The 19,016-nt window shown below is 39.2% G+C and overlaps 1 protein-coding gene across 1 annotated transcript in view; it reads right to left on the reverse strand.

Annotated features, from left to right (window-relative positions):
• The window catches only part of CDC5L (cell division cycle 5 like), a 34,300-nt gene that overhangs the window by 11,943 nt on the left and 3,341 nt on the right, over nt 1–19,016 (reverse strand). Inside the window, exons 2-14 of the mRNA XM_048065736.2 lie at nt 18,538–18,641; nt 17,413–17,574; nt 16,761–16,888; nt 15,822–15,921; nt 15,358–15,576; nt 14,226–14,370; nt 13,567–13,755; nt 12,545–12,693; nt 9,789–9,951; nt 8,219–8,383; nt 6,826–6,906; nt 6,229–6,474; nt 3,412–3,609 (exon numbers count right to left, since the gene is read on the reverse strand). Coding sequence (XP_047921693.1) covers nt 3,412–3,609; nt 6,229–6,474; nt 6,826–6,906; nt 8,219–8,383; nt 9,789–9,951; nt 12,545–12,693; nt 13,567–13,755; nt 14,226–14,370; nt 15,358–15,576; nt 15,822–15,921; nt 16,761–16,888; nt 17,413–17,574; nt 18,538–18,641 — 2,049 coding nt within the window. The remainder of the gene's footprint in view (nt 1–3,411; nt 3,610–6,228; nt 6,475–6,825; nt 6,907–8,218; nt 8,384–9,788; nt 9,952–12,544; nt 12,694–13,566; nt 13,756–14,225; nt 14,371–15,357; nt 15,577–15,821; nt 15,922–16,760; nt 16,889–17,412; nt 17,575–18,537; nt 18,642–19,016) is intronic.

The following is a 19,016-nucleotide window of genomic DNA, read 5'->3' on the forward strand; positions in this document are numbered from 1 at the left end:
TGTCAGATACTTCCCATCGGAAGAGCTGTTTCAACTGATACTGCTTTTAGACAGTTTTACTTGAAAAAACCTTAAAATGAAGGTGGGTTTTGCCATTTCTGAAAAGAGGGTAAAAAAATGCTGTTTTTTTTTTCTGTTGTACACTCATTTCTTCATTAAACTGCTAGATTTATTATAAACTAGAACAATTCAGCCGGTGACCTATGCTGTGTATCTTGCTTTTCAGAAGGGCCTTCTAAAATGAGGTCAGGCAACGGAGCTGCACTGCGTCGCAGTTTGCACACACTTGGGGAAATTTTCAGCTCAAATTTAACTGCACGAAGTCCACCTGCACTCAACAAACAGCAGTGAAAAGCAAAGCAGGACTTCCACTGCACCTGTAAGCCAGCTCCACTGGCCCCAGCTCCTGACTTGGCTGGGGTTTGGGGTATGCTGAAGGCAGCCACAAGCTTGCTCTCTCACATAACTATCGGCACACTAAGCAATGACACCTTGCCTAGCAGATCTCAAAATTCCCAGATAATCTGAAGATGTTAAGAGAGTCACGGTGTCTTGTGATTGCAGCAAGTGATCACAGCCAGAGCTAGCTGCACTTTGTTCACTCTCCCTTCTGTGGAGCCCCACGCAATGTTGGTAAGCGAATTAAAACAGTTTTCTATTGACAGACCCTTCAATTTGTACTGCATTTCCTAGCTGCCTACAGAGCAACGAGCAAACGCACCAGGAGTTTGACAAAGGGATGAGTTGATCTGTCTTTGCTTCAATATCCTCAGTGAGCACGCCACTGGCAACTTCTCGTTCAAATATTGGGAGGAGATAGACTAACTGCACGAGGAAGCCCACACAGAAGTAACCAATTCAGACTTCAGCAACAATCTGCAGCATAAAGGCACTGGGCCACACACTGAACAATGAAGAGAAAACAAAATATTCAATAGCTACTCATTAAGCAAGCACCATCCATCCTGTGCAGTAAATGAGTCTGTGGAAAAAAAAAAAAAAACTAGGCTGTAATCACGAAATTAAAGGCTGTCTCGTAATGCATCTGCGTAGGCAAATCAAGGCTGCCAGAGGAAGGCTGCTTGTGCATTCCCTAACTTCAACCGCTTGACTTTGCAACTTTTAATAATAACGCACTCCCCTAATGTAGTTTGGGGCGTAAAATATTGAAATTTCAAAAGCGTTCGTACGCAAATTAGGTACAGCCTTTGGCTTGCTGGCTCGAGGCCAGCGCAGCCCCTGCTGCCCCGAAAGCTAGGTGCTGCTGTGCTCAGAGAGGTTTTGTGTTTTTTTTTTTTTATGGAAATGCAGCAGAGCAGAGCTCCGGAGAGAGCAGTGACAGGCGGGCAGCCTTCGGCAGGGCGATGGTGCTCTCTGCTGGGCGAGCAGCAGCACGACAGGGGCTTAGCATCAGCACGGAGGTGAACGGCTGGTGGCCCAAACGGGAGGCCAGCAACTGGGGAGGCTATGGACAAGTCACGACCGACAGACTTCACAAAACACACGTTCATTCTGTATTTCACGTGTGAACCAAGTGAACACTCGGCCTTTCTGGTTTCCCTCTCATGTAATTTCTGTGGTAGTATCTGTCTAAGGACGTTTACTTCCAGCACCGGTAGCTATGTTGATGCTAAATACAGAAGAACTTAAAAACTGGAGTTTCCTTTTACAACAAAAGGAGAAATAATCGCATGCCTGCATAATTTAGAGAATCTTTTAGGCTAAAATGGTATTTTGGAGAACAGTTGACGATTTACTGCAAGTCTGAACAAACGTTCTGTGGGAAGACCCCATTTAAACCTAGCTTACCTTTTATCATGAAAGCTGTGTACCTTTGCGTTTTGTGTCGAGTGTTTGGGTGACACTCTACAGAGGGGGCAGGACAAGGGAAATCAGCGTCAAAAGGTTTGAATGGCTCTTTCTTAGTGCACCATACCTCAGATGATCTCTTCCCCACTAACAACCCTAACTGATCGTATCAGGAAACTGCAAGCTTGCTCTTTGCTATTAGGTATAACGTACACACACAGTACTGACAATTGCTGCTGAACCAACCAAAAGCCTCAAAACAAAAAGTCACCCAGTCTCAGTAAACCCACCGTTGGCTTTGTGGACACCTTCGCTATGTCACAAAGCAGATCGAGAAACTGCTCCAAGAAGCACAAGCCATCTGCAACACTCTTCTTTTTCCCCCGGACAAGGACTCTGATGGGATTTGGATGGGTGAGTAAATAGAGTGCATGTGTATTCCTTGCAGTTTACATTTCAAACAAGCTCTCAAAACCCTTTAGCTGCAGTTACACTGCATTCTTCCTCCAAGAAACACAACAGAGGTTGGGAGAACTCAAAATAGAGGAGCCCAGCAGAGATGGAAAGGAAAATAAGAAACTTACATTGGAGGATGAACAGGTGACAGTCTGTGAAGCAACTCAAAAAAAAGAGCCACAACCCAGGAAGGGTAAGCACAATCCTAGGACACTTCATCAAATCTTAAAGCCTCGTTAAGGCTTGTGACTGCTGCATTTTGAATGAAACAAGCGCAAGCAAGTTGGCACTGGAGGATGCTGCCCTCTACAACACAGAAAACAGCAGAAAGATCTTGTTTCATTTCTTGGCCCCCTGGTACTGGTACTCTCCCATAGTGCTCAGACTGCCTGCAGACACATCGGTGAGACGTTGCCATCTGACCTCTGTCATTCTGTGCTTGCAGAAAATGTTTGTGAAGCAAACACTAACACCAAATTCAATATAAACATAAATAAGCCTAGTACTTCCTAGTAATGGGGAAACGCAAACATCCACTGTTTTCTTTTCGGGGGACCACTGGAATTGGCTGAACCTTCACGTATGTAATAGTCAATGGCGAAGTGCTTGGCAAGGTATGCCATAAATTTCCATCCATCAGAAACCAACCCTTGATTTGAAAGAGAACTTGAGAGGGGTTTTGGGACAGAGAGGTTGTTTTAAAGCATCCTTCTCTGAAATACCTTGTACTGCCCACCACCAGAGACAAAGTGAAAAACCAGAGAGCTGGTATCTGATCCACTAATAGCAGAGATTAAGAAAACTGCGAACAAACCACATGGAACTACAGGAGAGCGCCTGACCTTCTCTCCAGGTGAGAATAAAGGGGTGACATGAGCAGTCTTACAGCTAATAGCACAAAGGGAAATTGTGCAGGAGAACACTGTAAGAATACTTTGAGAAAAGGACAGAAGGCAATTTGAACACCTCAAGAACATCCATGAAGCCCCTAAGAGAATTTCTTAACAACCTTTTCAAAGGAATCCCATCAAGAGACCCAAATGATTTATAAAGTAACCTAAAACTCTTATAAACCAAAAAAAAAGGAGCAATAAATAAATAAATAAACAAACAGCAGGTTCATAAGCAGAAAAAAATGACACTGACCTCAAGCCTCTTCTCAAGTGACTCTATCCTGTCTTTTTTGCTGGCCAAGTTAGCTCTTGTGTAGCGGCTCTGTCCGGGCAGATATAACACTTGGCTGTAACATTCCTCCCACACCTGGTTGTAAGCTTCACTTGAGAGCTCTCCATGCCCCATTCCTTGCTTTACCACTTCCATCTCTTGTGCCAGTAGATCCTGTGCCTGTTGGAAATGATGAGAAATAAATTGCAGTTACAATACACGGGGTACAAGAAAATTCCTCTTGTTGTTTTCAGTCCTTCAGCGCACAATTCATGGGGGCAGTTTCTCTTTTCATACCAAAAGCTCACCAGCAGGTTAAGCTAACTACAAAATCTAACACAGATGCTGTGGATTATAAATGTAACCCAGGCTAGAAGGCTACTCACAGCACAACTATCCCTCATTTTATATAATTTGGCCAAACCTGACATCACTCTGCTGTAGCTAATGAAAGCTATGGCACAACCAGATATTTCATCTTGGTGCAGAAGAACAGAGATAAAAGCAGGGACCTTGAGGGGAGGGAGAACTACACAGACAGAAGCAGCTGTTCTATGCAACAAAAATCACTTTTCATTTCCTTTTGCTTGCCCTTCTCCACACAGTGTGGAAAGTCAACTTTAAACATTAACGGATGAGCTGCATAAGCTTTAATGCAGGAAAGGCTGCTCTAACAAGCACACACTGTTCGTAGAGAACTACTACGGAGATAGGAGCTTTCTCCTCTTACCAGTTCAGTTTCCAAAGTACATTACAATTAACGGGAAAGACTCGCGTTGTTCTCACAACTCACAGTATTGACAGAGAATCTAACCCACAGAGCTACGTAGGCACCAAGCCCTTCACGATTTATTTGTAACTAAAAAAACTAAACACCTTTGCTGATCTGGATTTCATTGATTACAAGCGTGTCTCCACCCTTTTTCAACAGGATTTACAAATGCACTGCTAATTTCTGCATCATCGACAGATATCTCAGAGGAAGCCGACCTATATTTTATAACAGCAAATTGCTAGATTAAATCATTCCAGGGATACCAGGGGAAGACAAATTAATCATTTGTCCTGGCTGGTCAAGTCAGATAAAAGTAGGAGTACTCCAGCTACACCTGACAAAGCTGAATCTTACATAAATTCACTTTCAATTAGCAGCTATTTGTACACTGCAACTACTTACACTAGTTGTGACAGCAAAACAGTTCCACAGCACACAACAATGCACTTAGCACCACTGCTAATCCTTCCCAAAAGGACACTACGCGTCAGGAAAAGAAAGGAGCATTTTTTGAAGGGATTTTAGTAGAAAATGCTCTAAAAAAAAAGAAAAAAAAAAAAGGAAAGCAAACAAACCCCAGACAGGGGTACAGATAGGAATACTACTTGGTCTGAATTTGATTTTAAACAAAGGGGGGGTATTACTGTAAATGTTGGAGAGCAAGTAGGAACAAAGAACTGCCCATCAATTAGGAGAGAAAAATTTCTAGAGACTCTGAAGGAAATTTCCAGACGAAAACTACTGGACTGCGTAACAGTCCCTAAATGAAGTGACAGCAAACTCAGTTCTTGTTGCACTTCAAAACAAACAAGAGAGGGCACTCAGAGGCCGATCCTAAGGGAACAATCTGACACTGTCAGAGCAGTGAGATTCATGATCTAACTGCATTTTCCATCTTTAATTTCTCCTTCTAAGGAATTTTCAAGTGTAGTCTTTCATTTAATAGCAAATTAAAGTACATACTGTCTAGTGTTTTTCGTTTTAGGCTCTTGATTCATTGGTCAGCTACGGTCAAGGAGATAGATTTAAAATGTGCTTGTTTATCGGCAGAGTCACTTTAAAGTAATATGGGATTTAGGTTCTGAGATACCAAGGCTCTTGTCAGAATACAAGTTACAGACAGCAGGAGTCTGCATAACAACACATGATTTGGTGGCATGTGATTTTATCCTTTTCAATCATTTTTATTCCTGTAAGCATTTCGTAAAAGGTTACTGGCACAACTTCACAGGTGAAGCTCTTTGAAAGAGCTAACCACAGCCTTGTGTCTAAACTGTCTGTCACTTGGCAGCAAGCACAACATCTGTAGACGGTTAAATAAATGAACAGCCCGAACTGGAAGCCTTGGTACAAGGACATTTAGCTTGGGATTACAATGCAGAAGAGGACAGAATGCCTAGACACTCTCCTCATTTTGTCCAGCGACAACCTGTTCTGCCTATTCAGCACTTTAGCCAGGGGTGCTTTAAGATCAGTTGCCACAGCCCAGCTGGCTTTGCAGGAGGCACTGCTATGCTGGATCAAGCCTGAGAAGCATCATTAAATAACCCCATTTGCTGCTCCAAGTTATAAGCTAGCTACCACTGTCACACTTAGTCTGCACTGCTATGAAGAAAATAAACGCTTAGTAATCCTGGATTAACAGTCAACACAGGCAGCATAGGGTGGATACCACATGGAATTAAAGCGTCTGTACTTTAATATCACTTTATAGGACAGGCAAAGTAGAATTTGATAAATGTGGGGGGCTTATAGCTCCTACTCTTACTTCAAATGATAAACGATCACTACACATTCAAAATTGTATCCAGAAGACTGCGTCTCTGGACAAATACATCACCATCATCCTGCTGAGTGTCGAGATGAACATTAGCCCATAGGAAAAAAAAAAAACATACACGTAAGTTACCCTTACAGCTCTTCACACAATGCTCTGGAGATTTCCGAACTCTGTACAGGCTTGAATTCACTTTTTATCTTTTTTTTTTTTCAGGTCAGTGGTAATTAGGCTGCACAATTCTCACCTTCTTGAGATCCTCTTTGGAGAACTTCTCGTAAGGATTTTGTTCCAAGTAAGCCATATGTTCTGCATTGTTGGTTCCAAATCCTGGGCCTTTCCCCTTCTTACCACTAGACTGGTCTCCAAACGGATGGTGTAAAAGATCAAAATGAAGCATAGTAATCATCTCCTTCTTTATTAGCTCTTCGCTTTTCTGCAAATCTGTTAGAGGTGGCTCCACATTCAAGGGTCTCAATATTGTTTCGTTAACCTGCCCAAGAATAATAATAATAAAAACCATAAACACCGTATTACCAAAGACCACATTAAAATTTATATACTTCTATTTAAACGTGATTTTTTTTTTTTTTTTTAAATCAACTAAACCACGTGAACAGGTGCCAAAAACCCTTGCTGCATGAAACAGATACAGCAACCCAAACCCAGTCGTATTTTCGGCTGGACGTATGAAATACCTCAGAACATTTTCAACATGAAAAGCTGAAATCAGCATAGTCAAATAAGGATTTCATTCTTTCACGATCTACCTAGGCTGTATTTCCTCCTACAATGGTTAAAACCTGCAATTTTTTTCTTCAAAGTGAATTTTGTTTCCACTTACTTCTGAGGGACGTGGCAGATTTTTCTGAACAGCTTTGTGCATTCTCTTGAGTTCCTTTGCACGCTCTGCCTCTCGGAGAGCCTAGACAAATAAGCTAAGTGTTACTCCAAATCGGATGCTTCTTACAAATATGTGATATAAAAACTAATTACTGCAGCAAAAGTTCCTTGAAGTACAAAGACACAGAGTAGCAGGTCACACTTTACATAACATAATTTACTGCCACTCAAGTTAACGAGAAGAGTACAGCAGACTGTGACAGAGATCCTAAAAAGCTATTTCAAGCTATCATATTTTCTTTCATCCCAAGCAGACTTAGTCCTTTATAAATTTTTCCATGTTAAGTTTTACTTCTGCTCTAACTCTCCAAATAGGAAACCTGCCAGTAAGAGAGAGACTCTTAAATCTTTGTCCTCTTTTATGACATACTTCAATGAAACAATACTTGTGAACATGTGAAAACATGAGATTTCTTCTTACATTCTGCTTTTTTTCCTTAAATTCTTTTTTTCATACAAAATGAAAAGGAAATATTGCCTAGAACTTCAGAGTTGATGACCAGTATCTCCCAAGTTCTGATCCTAGATATGTCATGCCTTCATTTGAAAGGCAGTACGCTATTATTTTACTTGATATTAGGTATTTTTTTCTCTATTCCACACACCTAAATTATCCATATTTATGCAGACTTTTATTATTTTATTACACGCAACAGACGCATGTATGTGTACAACTTGCTCCTCCCCAAATGGGATGCTTTAGGATATACTAACAGATATCAGAGCATAGTTTGTGTGGTTTTAACAGTGAACAAAATAATTAAAGCAATCAAACTATTACTTTCTCCAGGCTTCTCTAATTCTGAAACAACAACAGGGACCCATTCACAACTTGGCTGTCTGAGTAATCCTGTGGTAACCCCCTACAAATGGGGAACAATTCACTCCTTAGTAGATCTTTGTGTGTTCCACCAGCCTGCCTGAATTTGAATCTATTTTATAACAGTAACTTTTAACCCTGAGAGTATAATCTGAAACTGAAAAATGCATAGTACTCACATGCATAAAATTAAGCACATGCATCTGCCGAAAAATGCTTTTAATTATATTTTTATCTTTTGAGAGAACAAAAGGAGAGAGGACATGCACACATTTAAAGACTATCACAAAAAATGAGGCATGCTACATAACATCAAAGAAGAGGGTTCAGAGAGAAAACTGCTTTTACTTGTACGTATGTGTTTCCTGTGCTGCCACCACAGTAAACAAGTACGTTTTACTGTTATTCTGTAGAAGCTGTACCACCTCCACTTCACATGTATGATACTATGAAACCATAAAAGGAACGTATTTTATTTTTTTTAAATTGCATTATCTGCATTACATGCACCTACCTGCTTGCGGGCTTCTACATCAGCAGTATCTTCTACAAAGGCTTCATCTACTTCATGTTCCTCAAGTTCTTTTTCTGCATTTTCAGGTAAAACAATCTCAAAGTCGTTCTTTGGAGCAGGAAGGGACATGAGCCCGAGGCGCAGGTGTTCACGAGACTCCCTCTCCTATTGGAATATTAGTAGGATGTGTTTCTGAATTCATGCATCGATGCACAATATGACAAAATTCCATTCATCTGCATCAACAGATGTGAACAACACACAGGCAATACACAAATCAAATAAAAACAGAATTTTTGAGGTCTGACAAAAGGGGACACGTTACTAATCCAGGCTAGCCTATACACCACTATCTGGAATTTATTCACATAATATACACAGAAACTTTCTGATGCTAAAGGACAACTTTCAGCTTTCTTAAAGACAGATAATGAAACCTTCGAACAGGCTGAAATACGCAAAACAACAGCTTGGCACCTTCCCCTCCCAGTAGCGTCAGTACAACTGTGGAGATTCACATAACTGCCTTTCAAAAAATTGAAAATATGTGAAAAATAGGTGAAAATATGTGAAAATGGAATGGACATGGGACTATTTGTAAGGCTAACTAGAACTTTTCTCACAGCAGTTGCTCACACACCTGTGGATTGTTGCACAGTACAAAAATGACATAAACACCACCAGATCTGGAAGGCAATGGAGTCCATAAGGAAACTGAACTCCCTGTTTTCCTTCTTATGACAAAAAGGCTAAGATAGAACCAAAATACATGTAAGGACATCAAATAAGCCTTGTCCTTCAAGCTAAGAGAAATTCTGAACTAAAGGAGTTATTTCTGTAAGAAGAACATGCCGAAAACTTGAAGAGGATATTCTTAGCTAGGCCTAAAAAGAAACATGTCAATAGCTCTGGTGGGAGATACCCAAAGCCACAGTTAGGGCTACAGAATCAGCCACATAAAAGGAGTTCCCAGGGCGCTACCCATTAGTTATACGCCCTTTTTATACCAAGTCTAATTGGCAGGATACATCTGGCTGAATCTTCAGGAACATAAACATCTCTTGCCAAAGGTGATGAGAGAATCACGATGGACTCAGATTACCGAACATCTCAAAACCGAGTGCTCCTCATGGCAAAAATTAAACTCCTTCAGCTCAATATTGTCAACGAGACAGACTGATTAAAAGGCCCTATAGGTAAACTGGAAACCCAGGATGATGAGGAATTTGAGGGCTGAGTAGGACTGCAAGAAAACTAAATCTTCAGATATACTTCCTGCTCAGCTTCAAAGATACAAGACTGAAACTTAACTATGTCTTCTTTCATGAATAATTCTGGTGTGCTTTCACTGAGCACAGTCAAAGCTGTTTTAACTGGCAATATTTCTGTTCTTTCAAATAAATTCTTGACATTATGACAATGCAAAGATTTGATTTTATCAGGTGAGAAGTACAGACCTGTAGACAAATGGTAGAGATAACACTTGTTATAAAGTTCTGGTCAGAAGATGAGAAATTAAAAACCTAAAAGTTAACAGAGCATTCACCTCCACTCCTTATATAGTTCTTACCAGCTGTTTGGCATAAGATGGGTCACTGTAGTCTGCCATTCCCTCTTCTGGGTTGATGTTCAATTTATCACGTAATGGAGTTCTACCAGGAGTTGTACCAACCACAGGCTTAGGAGTTAGTCCTCCACGAGGAGTTAAGCCTTCTTGTCCTTGAGAAGGTGTTCTAGAAGAAGTGCAAATACAATTTTGAGTTATTTTTTTCCCCAAAATATTTTTACTTTCAAACATCTGAGTGCTGCAAAAAATTACACAATACGATTAACGCATTCAAGCCAGTTCACGTGTGTGAGACTGTGAAAACATAATATGCAATTAAAAGAATCAAATAAATTGTTTAAACCTATCAAAGTGTACCCAAGGACCTTTCAGGTCTGAAACCTAGGCACATCAATACACTAAGAGAAGTTTCAGGAACTACATCAACTCCCAGTGCTGCTTTTGAGAAGAGATTACCCAGTCACCGGTCACTATTCTGGGATACAGCAGTCAGGATTTACTTGCAACCTCTGACATCCCTACCACCTGGGGCAAGTCATTCACTCTGAATTCAGATGGCTTAACAGCTGTCCCATCTTACAACCTAATGAATTGCTCTGAAGATGCTCTCTTTCATTGATTATTGAAGGAATAATTATATTATACTTAATTACTTTCAAACACCCAAGGTTGGGGAAGATGGATTAAGTTTTAGATTCTGGAGGCCTCAATTTCTTCTTCTCTAGACTGACAAGAAATAGTGTTCTCCATCCCAATAACCTACTACATGAAAGATTGTGACTGTATCCAAGGCCACATCTGCACACCTTACAAGTTTTCTCTTAGCAACACAGTGTGAGAAACAAAAAATAAAAAATAAAAAAACCGGTTAAGACACTGTTAAACATCCCAAAGAAAACAGGTTCAGGAAGGGGTAAAATCGGTACAAAAAAGCCTACGTTATGGTACTCATCTACACTTAAGTAAACACGTTCAGGTAGCAATGAAACCTGAATGTGCTGTAGAAAATAATGCTGGCAAACTGAACAAGATGATTTAATACATTATTTCCACTACTAGTCACTGTAATTCTGCAGTGCCAGTAAGATGCCATAATAGTGGATAAACTGTTGCATACGAGGCCTGACATGCTCTGCTTGTCCTCTTCTAAGGGACACCACAGTGCCTTATTAACTGGGCATGGCTGTGAGTAGCCAGTGAAAATTTCCTTTCGCTTGAGGCTGTTCAAACTCCTGTGAGTGAACTCTTTTAGAATAACAAATGCAACCAATAACATTTGCAGGATGACACCCACAAAAAAGGAGAAGAAAAATCAGTTTTGTGTTTTCAAATGACTGCTCACAGGATATATTTACTTTGTTGATTATAATAGCAAAAAAAAAGCTTTATGCTAAATTTTCAGGAGAAACAATTTCTAGACAAGTGGATTGCCTTTTTTCCAGTTGTCTTAGTTATATACAGTGTTTAAAGACCCATTAAATTTTTCAACAGGTTAAGATTCAACCTTTTAATTCTTACTACTACAACCTGACAAAATCTAATGGAAGGCAACAACTTCCATAAGGAGCTTCATCAAAATATTACAGATTTCATGACACCGTAGGAAAAAAAGATGTACCTAAATACTTCCTCTATTTGCCATTAGACAATGGCTCTACTTTACTACTCCAACTGCTTAAAAAGTTAGAGCTTCCTTTTATTTACTGTTAACTTAGTGGATTTTTTTTTCCCTCTCAAGGTCTTAGATTTTCAAACTGATATGGAACTATGAATTATAGCAAGCCAAACGGACACAAAGCTACCATACTTACAGGGGCACATCTGAACTTCAGAAGCTAAGAACACACACAGAAATACCCAAACCTCACACCGCAGAAGACAAACAGACCCAAAAAATAATCAGAACGTCTTTAGATTTTGTTTTTTTGATATAAAATAACCCAAATGAGCAGCCGGATCACTCCAGGCCAAACCCTATATTCATTCTGCACTCCACTGACTCCAACAGGTCATTTGTGTAGATCCAATTAAAAGAGCAGGGCTTTTGCATACAACTTTTCAATAACAAAATAAAGCTGCTTTTGAAAAGCTGCCATAAAGGTCCCTTTTATTTCATTCTCCGCTTTTCCTAATGGCATGGTACAAGTATAAATAGAAGCTAAGTTGAAAAATTTGACAGACAAAACGTACAAAGTGTAATATTTTTTAGCTCTATGCTATTTGGCTTTTGTGGGATATATATTTATTCAGGACCCACTCTAAGAGTTAAACTAACAATTCCACACTATTTAGATTGGCAGTATAAGAAATATTTTATTTTGGATATATATGGCTTATAAAATATTTACCCCAGCTTTTCAACAGTTCCAAGTGGGTTTGGCTAAGGGACCTCCCACACCTTCAGCTCAGAGGTAATACTTTGGAAAGGCTAGAATCCACACGCAGAATGACATGCCATCTCACTATTTATACTCCTGTATTACTCCAGTATAACTTATATTGCTCCAGACCGCAGAAGAGCTCACGTTGGACCAAAATTCCATCAAACTATACAAATACAGATGAAGATAATGTGGCTGAGCTTGCAAAAGACACAGAAAAGGAGAAAGTTGTTCAACAAGAGACTGAAATAAAAGGGAGTTAGAATTTGTTTTGCAGCACTGGTCATATCCTATTACTTCACACACTGACAGCCACTTCCTCCACTCCATCAGATACGTGCTCAGCCAAGCACCCATTACAACAACACTTTTTTTTACCTGAAGGGCGTGGAAAGCACAGTATTTGGAGTCTGAACAACCTGCCTCTGAGGGGTTACCCCTGAAAAGTCACTTTCATGCAGGGGTGTGTTAAGACCTCCTTTCAGGGGGGTATCCACATTGGTGAGAGCCATCAGGTTCTGTGCTTCCTGTGGAACAGACAACACAGACAATATGTTACTAAGACTTTCAGAGTCACTCTGCTATACTTTTCACAGATTCAGTAGCAATAACAACAGCTGAAGGGTTGTTTGAATATCAGTTTGTAGAAAATGTTTAACCCTTTTTAACATCAATACACTGGTTATTTACAAACCCTCCAGTTCTGCTGAAAATGATTTTAATCTTCATTGCCGGTCATATACGTTATCCATTGGAATTGCAAAAATGAGTGGGTTGACTGATGTTTCTAATTCCTTTGGTTTGCCAAGATTCATTAGTGACTGAACACTCAAGTCATTATCAACGTGTTCTTTTATTTTTTTACAAAATAGCTGCAATGATTTCATTTAGCCATTTCCCCCCACACAACAAAACATCACCTGGTGCTACCAGTTTTTAAAAGAACTCAGACATTCACACAATCAGTGCAACACGGATGTAATTCAGAGTTGCAAAGCTAGGGTTTTTGAGAATCCCCATCTTAAGTGTTTTTAAGCAAATAAAGTGCTAGACAAATATTATTTTATTGTTTTAGTTAATTACTTTTGGTTAACTGAAAAACAAAAGCTGGATAGCAAAACTAAGTTGCAAAGAACATAAAATAAATTGTTTCAAGGATGTGAGTTACACAAATTATACAAGGCACCAGGAGAATGGTCAAAGCTAAACTTGCTAACAAACAACTGATCAGATAGAAGTGGGTCTGCATCTATGCCTTTCAGTGTGTCCTGCAGAGCACGCACCAGTTCAAACCCCAGTAACACACAACATGTAAGGAATGCTTTGATGGTACTTACATCTTTTATTCAGCCGACCACTGCACTAAACCCACAAGATTATTCTGTACGTTTATACTCTACCTGCAGGATCCTGTCTTGTGCTGCTGGGGTTTTCGGAGTCCTCAGGGCTATGCTGTTGTTGGTCACGTTGTATTCAGACAGCAGAGTGCTGGAAGCTGAGTTTGTAATTCCGGATTCCTCAGCAGTCTGGCGTGCAATCTCACTCGCCTGGCCTACTTTTACAACTTCTTCAAGTTCTGTGTCAGATATCTGTAAAAGGAAAAAAACCAAAAACGCATTATCTTTAGAAAAACAAAATGCTTGTCGTACATCAGGAGGTTCTTGACATTTGTTTTAAAAGCACTACAGAACAGTCTCCTCACACCATTCCCCCTTCCCAGGTGTGTACATTAGTGCCACCTGCATGCTGAAACCAGCTAAAGAAAAAACCACCAGTTTCTAAAATATCATGGTCACAAGATATACCCTATTCCCATGCACAGAAGGCTCAAACACATAATACAATGCATCTCCCTTGACATTTCCCAACTCCACTTGAAAAAAAACCACTCCAAGATCAATGTTCCACCTAGGCCTATGGGTTTTGATCAGATTATGTCTTCCTGAAAAGAGAAAATCCCAAGGTATAGTAAGATAAGTATGATCACAAGATCCAACTGACAGAAACTGTTGATTGGCACTGGCCTTTTAAGTTGTTTATTGATCAATGCGCTGTTTACCTGAGGTGCTGGAAGCACTAATTTACTTCTTTTTTTTGTGAATTCTGACACTCCACTGGTCTGTAGAATAGCTGAAGGCAAGTCCGATTCTTTTTTCCGTTTCATATGCTGTTTGTCTTTTTTGCGCTCTCTTCCCTCCCTTTCACTGTTAATACAGACAAGAGAATCATTTCAGAACAACTACAAAGTAAAACAAACAAAGAACAAAAAGCCTGCACCCTAGCAAAAGCTGGATATGCTGAAATAAAGCATGTTTTGGGAAGAGTGAACTGACTTGTGTAGAAGTTAACTGACTGGATACGGTCTACAGCTATTGCTGCAAGAACCTACAACAACAGGGTGTAATGTAATTGTATGATTAAATATGTGCCATACTGCTGCTGCTGAAGACGTGCCTTTGACTTCTCAACTGAGCGTTTGAGGGTTTGTGGCAGGGGAAGAAATTAAGCATTTAAGGAAATTCTACTTAAGACTATTGATTGAATTATTACACTGTTTTCCTATCAAGAGTACTACTGCAACAAATACAAGTTACTCCTGTAAGCAACATTAATAATGTTTTGACTTGGAGAAAGGACTGCAAATATTATGAGTAAATCTACTGCTACAAGAAAATGAATCTCAAACTCAAGATTTCCATATAAAGAGCACCAATGTCTATAAGGTCGTCTATTCGCATGGAGAAAAGGTTAATAAGATCTTTTAGAAAGATTAAAAAAAAAAATCTTTTTTTTTTCTGCACAAAAAAGTGCAGAAAAAGACCTGCACTAACATCTGCCACATGGAAAACACAACCCCTGCCCAAGTTCTATTTCAGACACCTCCAGGACCTAACAAATTTCATTATTATTTATTGTATTTATCTTTATATACTTATATATATGCCAAATACATGCTTATATATGTACGTATAACATATGAATATTGTTTATAAATTTATATACTTTTGACTATATATTGTTTTGTATAAATGTTATATATGATTTATTAATATATAATGTACATAAAAATATATAAGCACATACATATGTATATAAACACATAAGCATACATATATATACACATATTTTTTGTGTGTTTGTTGGTTTTTCCCCCAATATACTGTTCCCTCCCTAATATAACACATACTTACGATCTTAATTCTCCATCCAGGTCTTGCTGACGTAGCTTTCTGAAATCTGCATCCAGAATCTGGTAGTTTTCCTCTGATGTATCATAAAAACCAGGCGCGGGTTTCTTTTCAAAGGGAATTTCCGCATTATAATCCACACCTCTCTTCTTTTTCCTTTTTTTCTGTATCTCAATCCCAGCAGCTCGAAGTTCTCGTCTCTTCTGAAGAGCAGCAAGCCGTCTAAAGAAACAGTAATACTGTGATTTGAAGTGCCTACCCATAGGTGGCTCCTCTATCCCAAGAGCTGGTTCTATAATCAATTGCTGGTGTGATAGCACTGCATGTATGCATACAATGTGACTTCTTCTCATAGACAGCTATGAAAAAGTCCAATTCTGTGACGACTTAAGCCTGACTATATACATTTTATATGCTCCAGAGTCCAGAAAAGAAGCCCCAGCATCTGAAGCTAAGCACAAGCTTACCTAGCTTCTTCCAACTGCTTCTCTCTCGCTTTTCTTTTCGCCTTCTTTCCCTGCGTATTAGCCAGACGAGCTCTAGCTTCAGACAGCATTTCAAGTTCATCTGCAAGAGCGTAGATAAATACAACATACTTAAAAATAGCAGTAAGGGGAAATGTGACATTAGGATCAGAAAGCAATCTTTAAAAGGTAAATGAATCAATGCTTCACAGGCATTGTGCATGATCGCTAAACTTCAGTTTTCTCCAAGTTGCTCCAAATATATTTTCTAATTAGCCTGATGAAGCAAATATTTCAAGTTAAAATGCCTACTGCTAAAAATAATTCAACTAATTTCTACAGCAAATCAAAATATATTTAGAAAGTGGCAAACTGACTGCACTAACAAAATGAAATAACTTCATTTGCATCTAGATCCATGAGTACTGTATTGGTTAACTGGTTAATATCATTTACACCTAGATCCAAGAGTGATATATTTGTGAACCTGTGACTGTTCAAAACCACCACTGGCCCATTCATACAATTTTATCAATGTGCAATTCTTAGTTCCTAAAATTGTAATGTGCAAGGAAAAAAGCCATGCACTGTTGTGCTTCAGTAGGGATTTGACCAGGAGGTATCAGCTGGTGGAAAAAGATGAAGATACAGAAATAACGATTATCATGAACAGAGCAGTCGTTGAAGCAACAAAGAGGCAGTCAAGGCAAGAGATGACAAAAACAAATGAGAAGGTCGTAAGCCTACCAAGAAGAGGAAGAGAAGATTGAAAAACTACAACCAATTGACTAGACAGATGAATAAGATAAAACGTGAAAAAGAAAAAAATGATCTCTTTAATTAAAAGTAAGACAAAAAAACTCCCAGCGTACAGAAGCTGAGCAAAAAGAAAAACCAAAGACATCAGATTTCTGTTAAAAACAGTGAACAAATTCTTCTTGCCTTCATCCATATCGATAGGATCTGGCCTGGCTGGTTTGGTTTCTGGATTTGGATCAATTTCTCCGGGTTTAAGTTTCCGAGGATCGTCGGCAGTCTCTTCCTCATTGTCTCTCTGAGCAGCTTTGTCCCTAAAAACACATTGCATGTATGTCAGAACTGGCTTTGTATTCCCGCAGGTGCGTAACAACCACCCCTTTCTTAAATCTCCCCCAAAACAGATGAAAAATTAAGCTTGTACCATGTATTGTAATTAAACTTGTCATATAATTAATAATTGCAGGAAAGATTTAGGAACATGGTAAATTTAGATAAATAATGTTAAACTAGATGAGAGATAAAGGAACCAACATAGTGTTATATTACTGCAATAAAACGTTATATAAAATACAATACTGACAAAGCCGATGGTAGAAAACTCGGCTCCAGTAACCTTTAACAATGAGGACAAGAAATCAATCCTCGTGAAAAAAAAAGAACACTTGAGATGCTTCTTCCTTGAAGTTAGACATATTAACTGAAAAGAAACAGTCCGTAAGGGCTTGCTTACAAAAGGACCGTCAACTTCAGCACCATGGGAGAAGCAAATGACATCAACACAACAAATTCTGCACATTTTCCTGCAATGCACCTCCAGCAAAGCACGGTAACTCACAGCAGAAATTCATAGTGCTCCAAACACTGCGCAGCAGTTCTCCCGATAATTGGGGCAATGGTTCTCCACTGGGTTGGCATTAGCTTGGCCAGGTGCAACAGTTTCTCCTCTTCCTCCCGTGACCACTCTGTCTTTTTGATGCTCGGGTCTAGCCATTCGTACCTGTTTAAAAGTGAAAAAAACAAAATGAGGGACAATTCCAAGTTACCCACTGATTTGTCCTGAATTAATTCACAGCAGTGCTTCCCCAAATTATCACAATGAGATATCAAAATCTTGTCACGCATATTTCAGACAAGTTTTTTTTCTGTACAAAAGGAGGTATTACTACATGGTATTTTTATAAAAAATGGATTTTAGCTTTAAAATGTATTTTTAATCCGTTAATACAGACATTGACTCTTAGTCCATTTCCCTGTTCTATTCTGACGAAGTAAGGAGCCAGAAAATTAACTTAGAAAAAGAAAGAAAGTTAAAAATCACAACCAAAGTTAACAGAAATAGACTCATTTGGTCTAGCTTTCAATGACTGTTTCACTCACCTTTAACTGTGACAATTTATGCAAAAGTATTCCAATAAATACGTGTACTACTTCAGAAACTAAGTCAGATCAGTTGGATTTTGAAATGGGTTCATGCTGCACCTATCTGCATCAGTTTTAGGCTTCCGATTTTTGACATAAACTGAAATTTCACAGTGCAGTTTCTAAGCATTCATCCTCAAGCCAAAACTGTCATTGTCAGAAAATTATCTGAAAGAGAGTTTAGTACCTGACAATTGGACTCGATGATCCTTGTGGGTCCCTTCCAACTCAGGATATTCCAATGATTCTAATTTTACTTCATTGGAAATATGTGTTTTCATTTAAAATGTGTAATACGGAGGGAAAAAAAAATCGTGTACACACTTACATGATCCTGCATTTCCTGACAGTCACTGACAAAGTGAACATTTAAACTTTTGTTCCCATTAGTGTCAATCAACAGTAATTTGTAATATCAACAATAACAGAATCAAACAATCTTAAACTATTGTTCCATTCTGGACATAAATTCATCTGCAGTAGCTTTAAATTGCCACTAATTATGAACCTCATATTCCGAGTCATGACATTTGTCACTTACCATCTGGCTTTGCACTGCTTTGCTGATTTCCTGTGCAATAAGGAAGCAATACGAGACCACTGGTTTTTGCCATATTTCATCACAGCTGCTTTCAGAATTTCATCCTTAAAACAAAAACAATTTATATTGTTATGGATCGTCAGCACTCACAAAGCAGCAAGGCTGAGCTGAAGCAGCCAACACAGTGGGTTTCGTGTAGTTGGCTGACCCAGCGCAAACAGCATCGCTGCTGCTTTTCCACATTTTACTCTCCAGATGAATGAGGATTTGCATTCCAAAGGCCACAGAAATCAATACAAGGGATGAAAAAGACAAGAGATGATTACTGGGCCCTACTTCACAGGCCTGACAGAGTTCCAAAATGATTTGTTTCACTGCTCTCTTTATGCACTTCTTTTTAAAGGTTCTGCATGTCTTCCTTGAGAACAACAATAAAGAGGTAGAGAAGTGTTGGTCCATTTGGTGATGGCACAACATTT

This window comes from Anser cygnoides, chromosome 3, assembly GCF_040182565.1.
Source record: "Anser cygnoides isolate HZ-2024a breed goose chromosome 3, Taihu_goose_T2T_genome, whole genome shotgun sequence".
NCBI classification, from domain to species: Eukaryota; Metazoa; Chordata; class Aves; order Anseriformes; family Anatidae; genus Anser; species Anser cygnoides.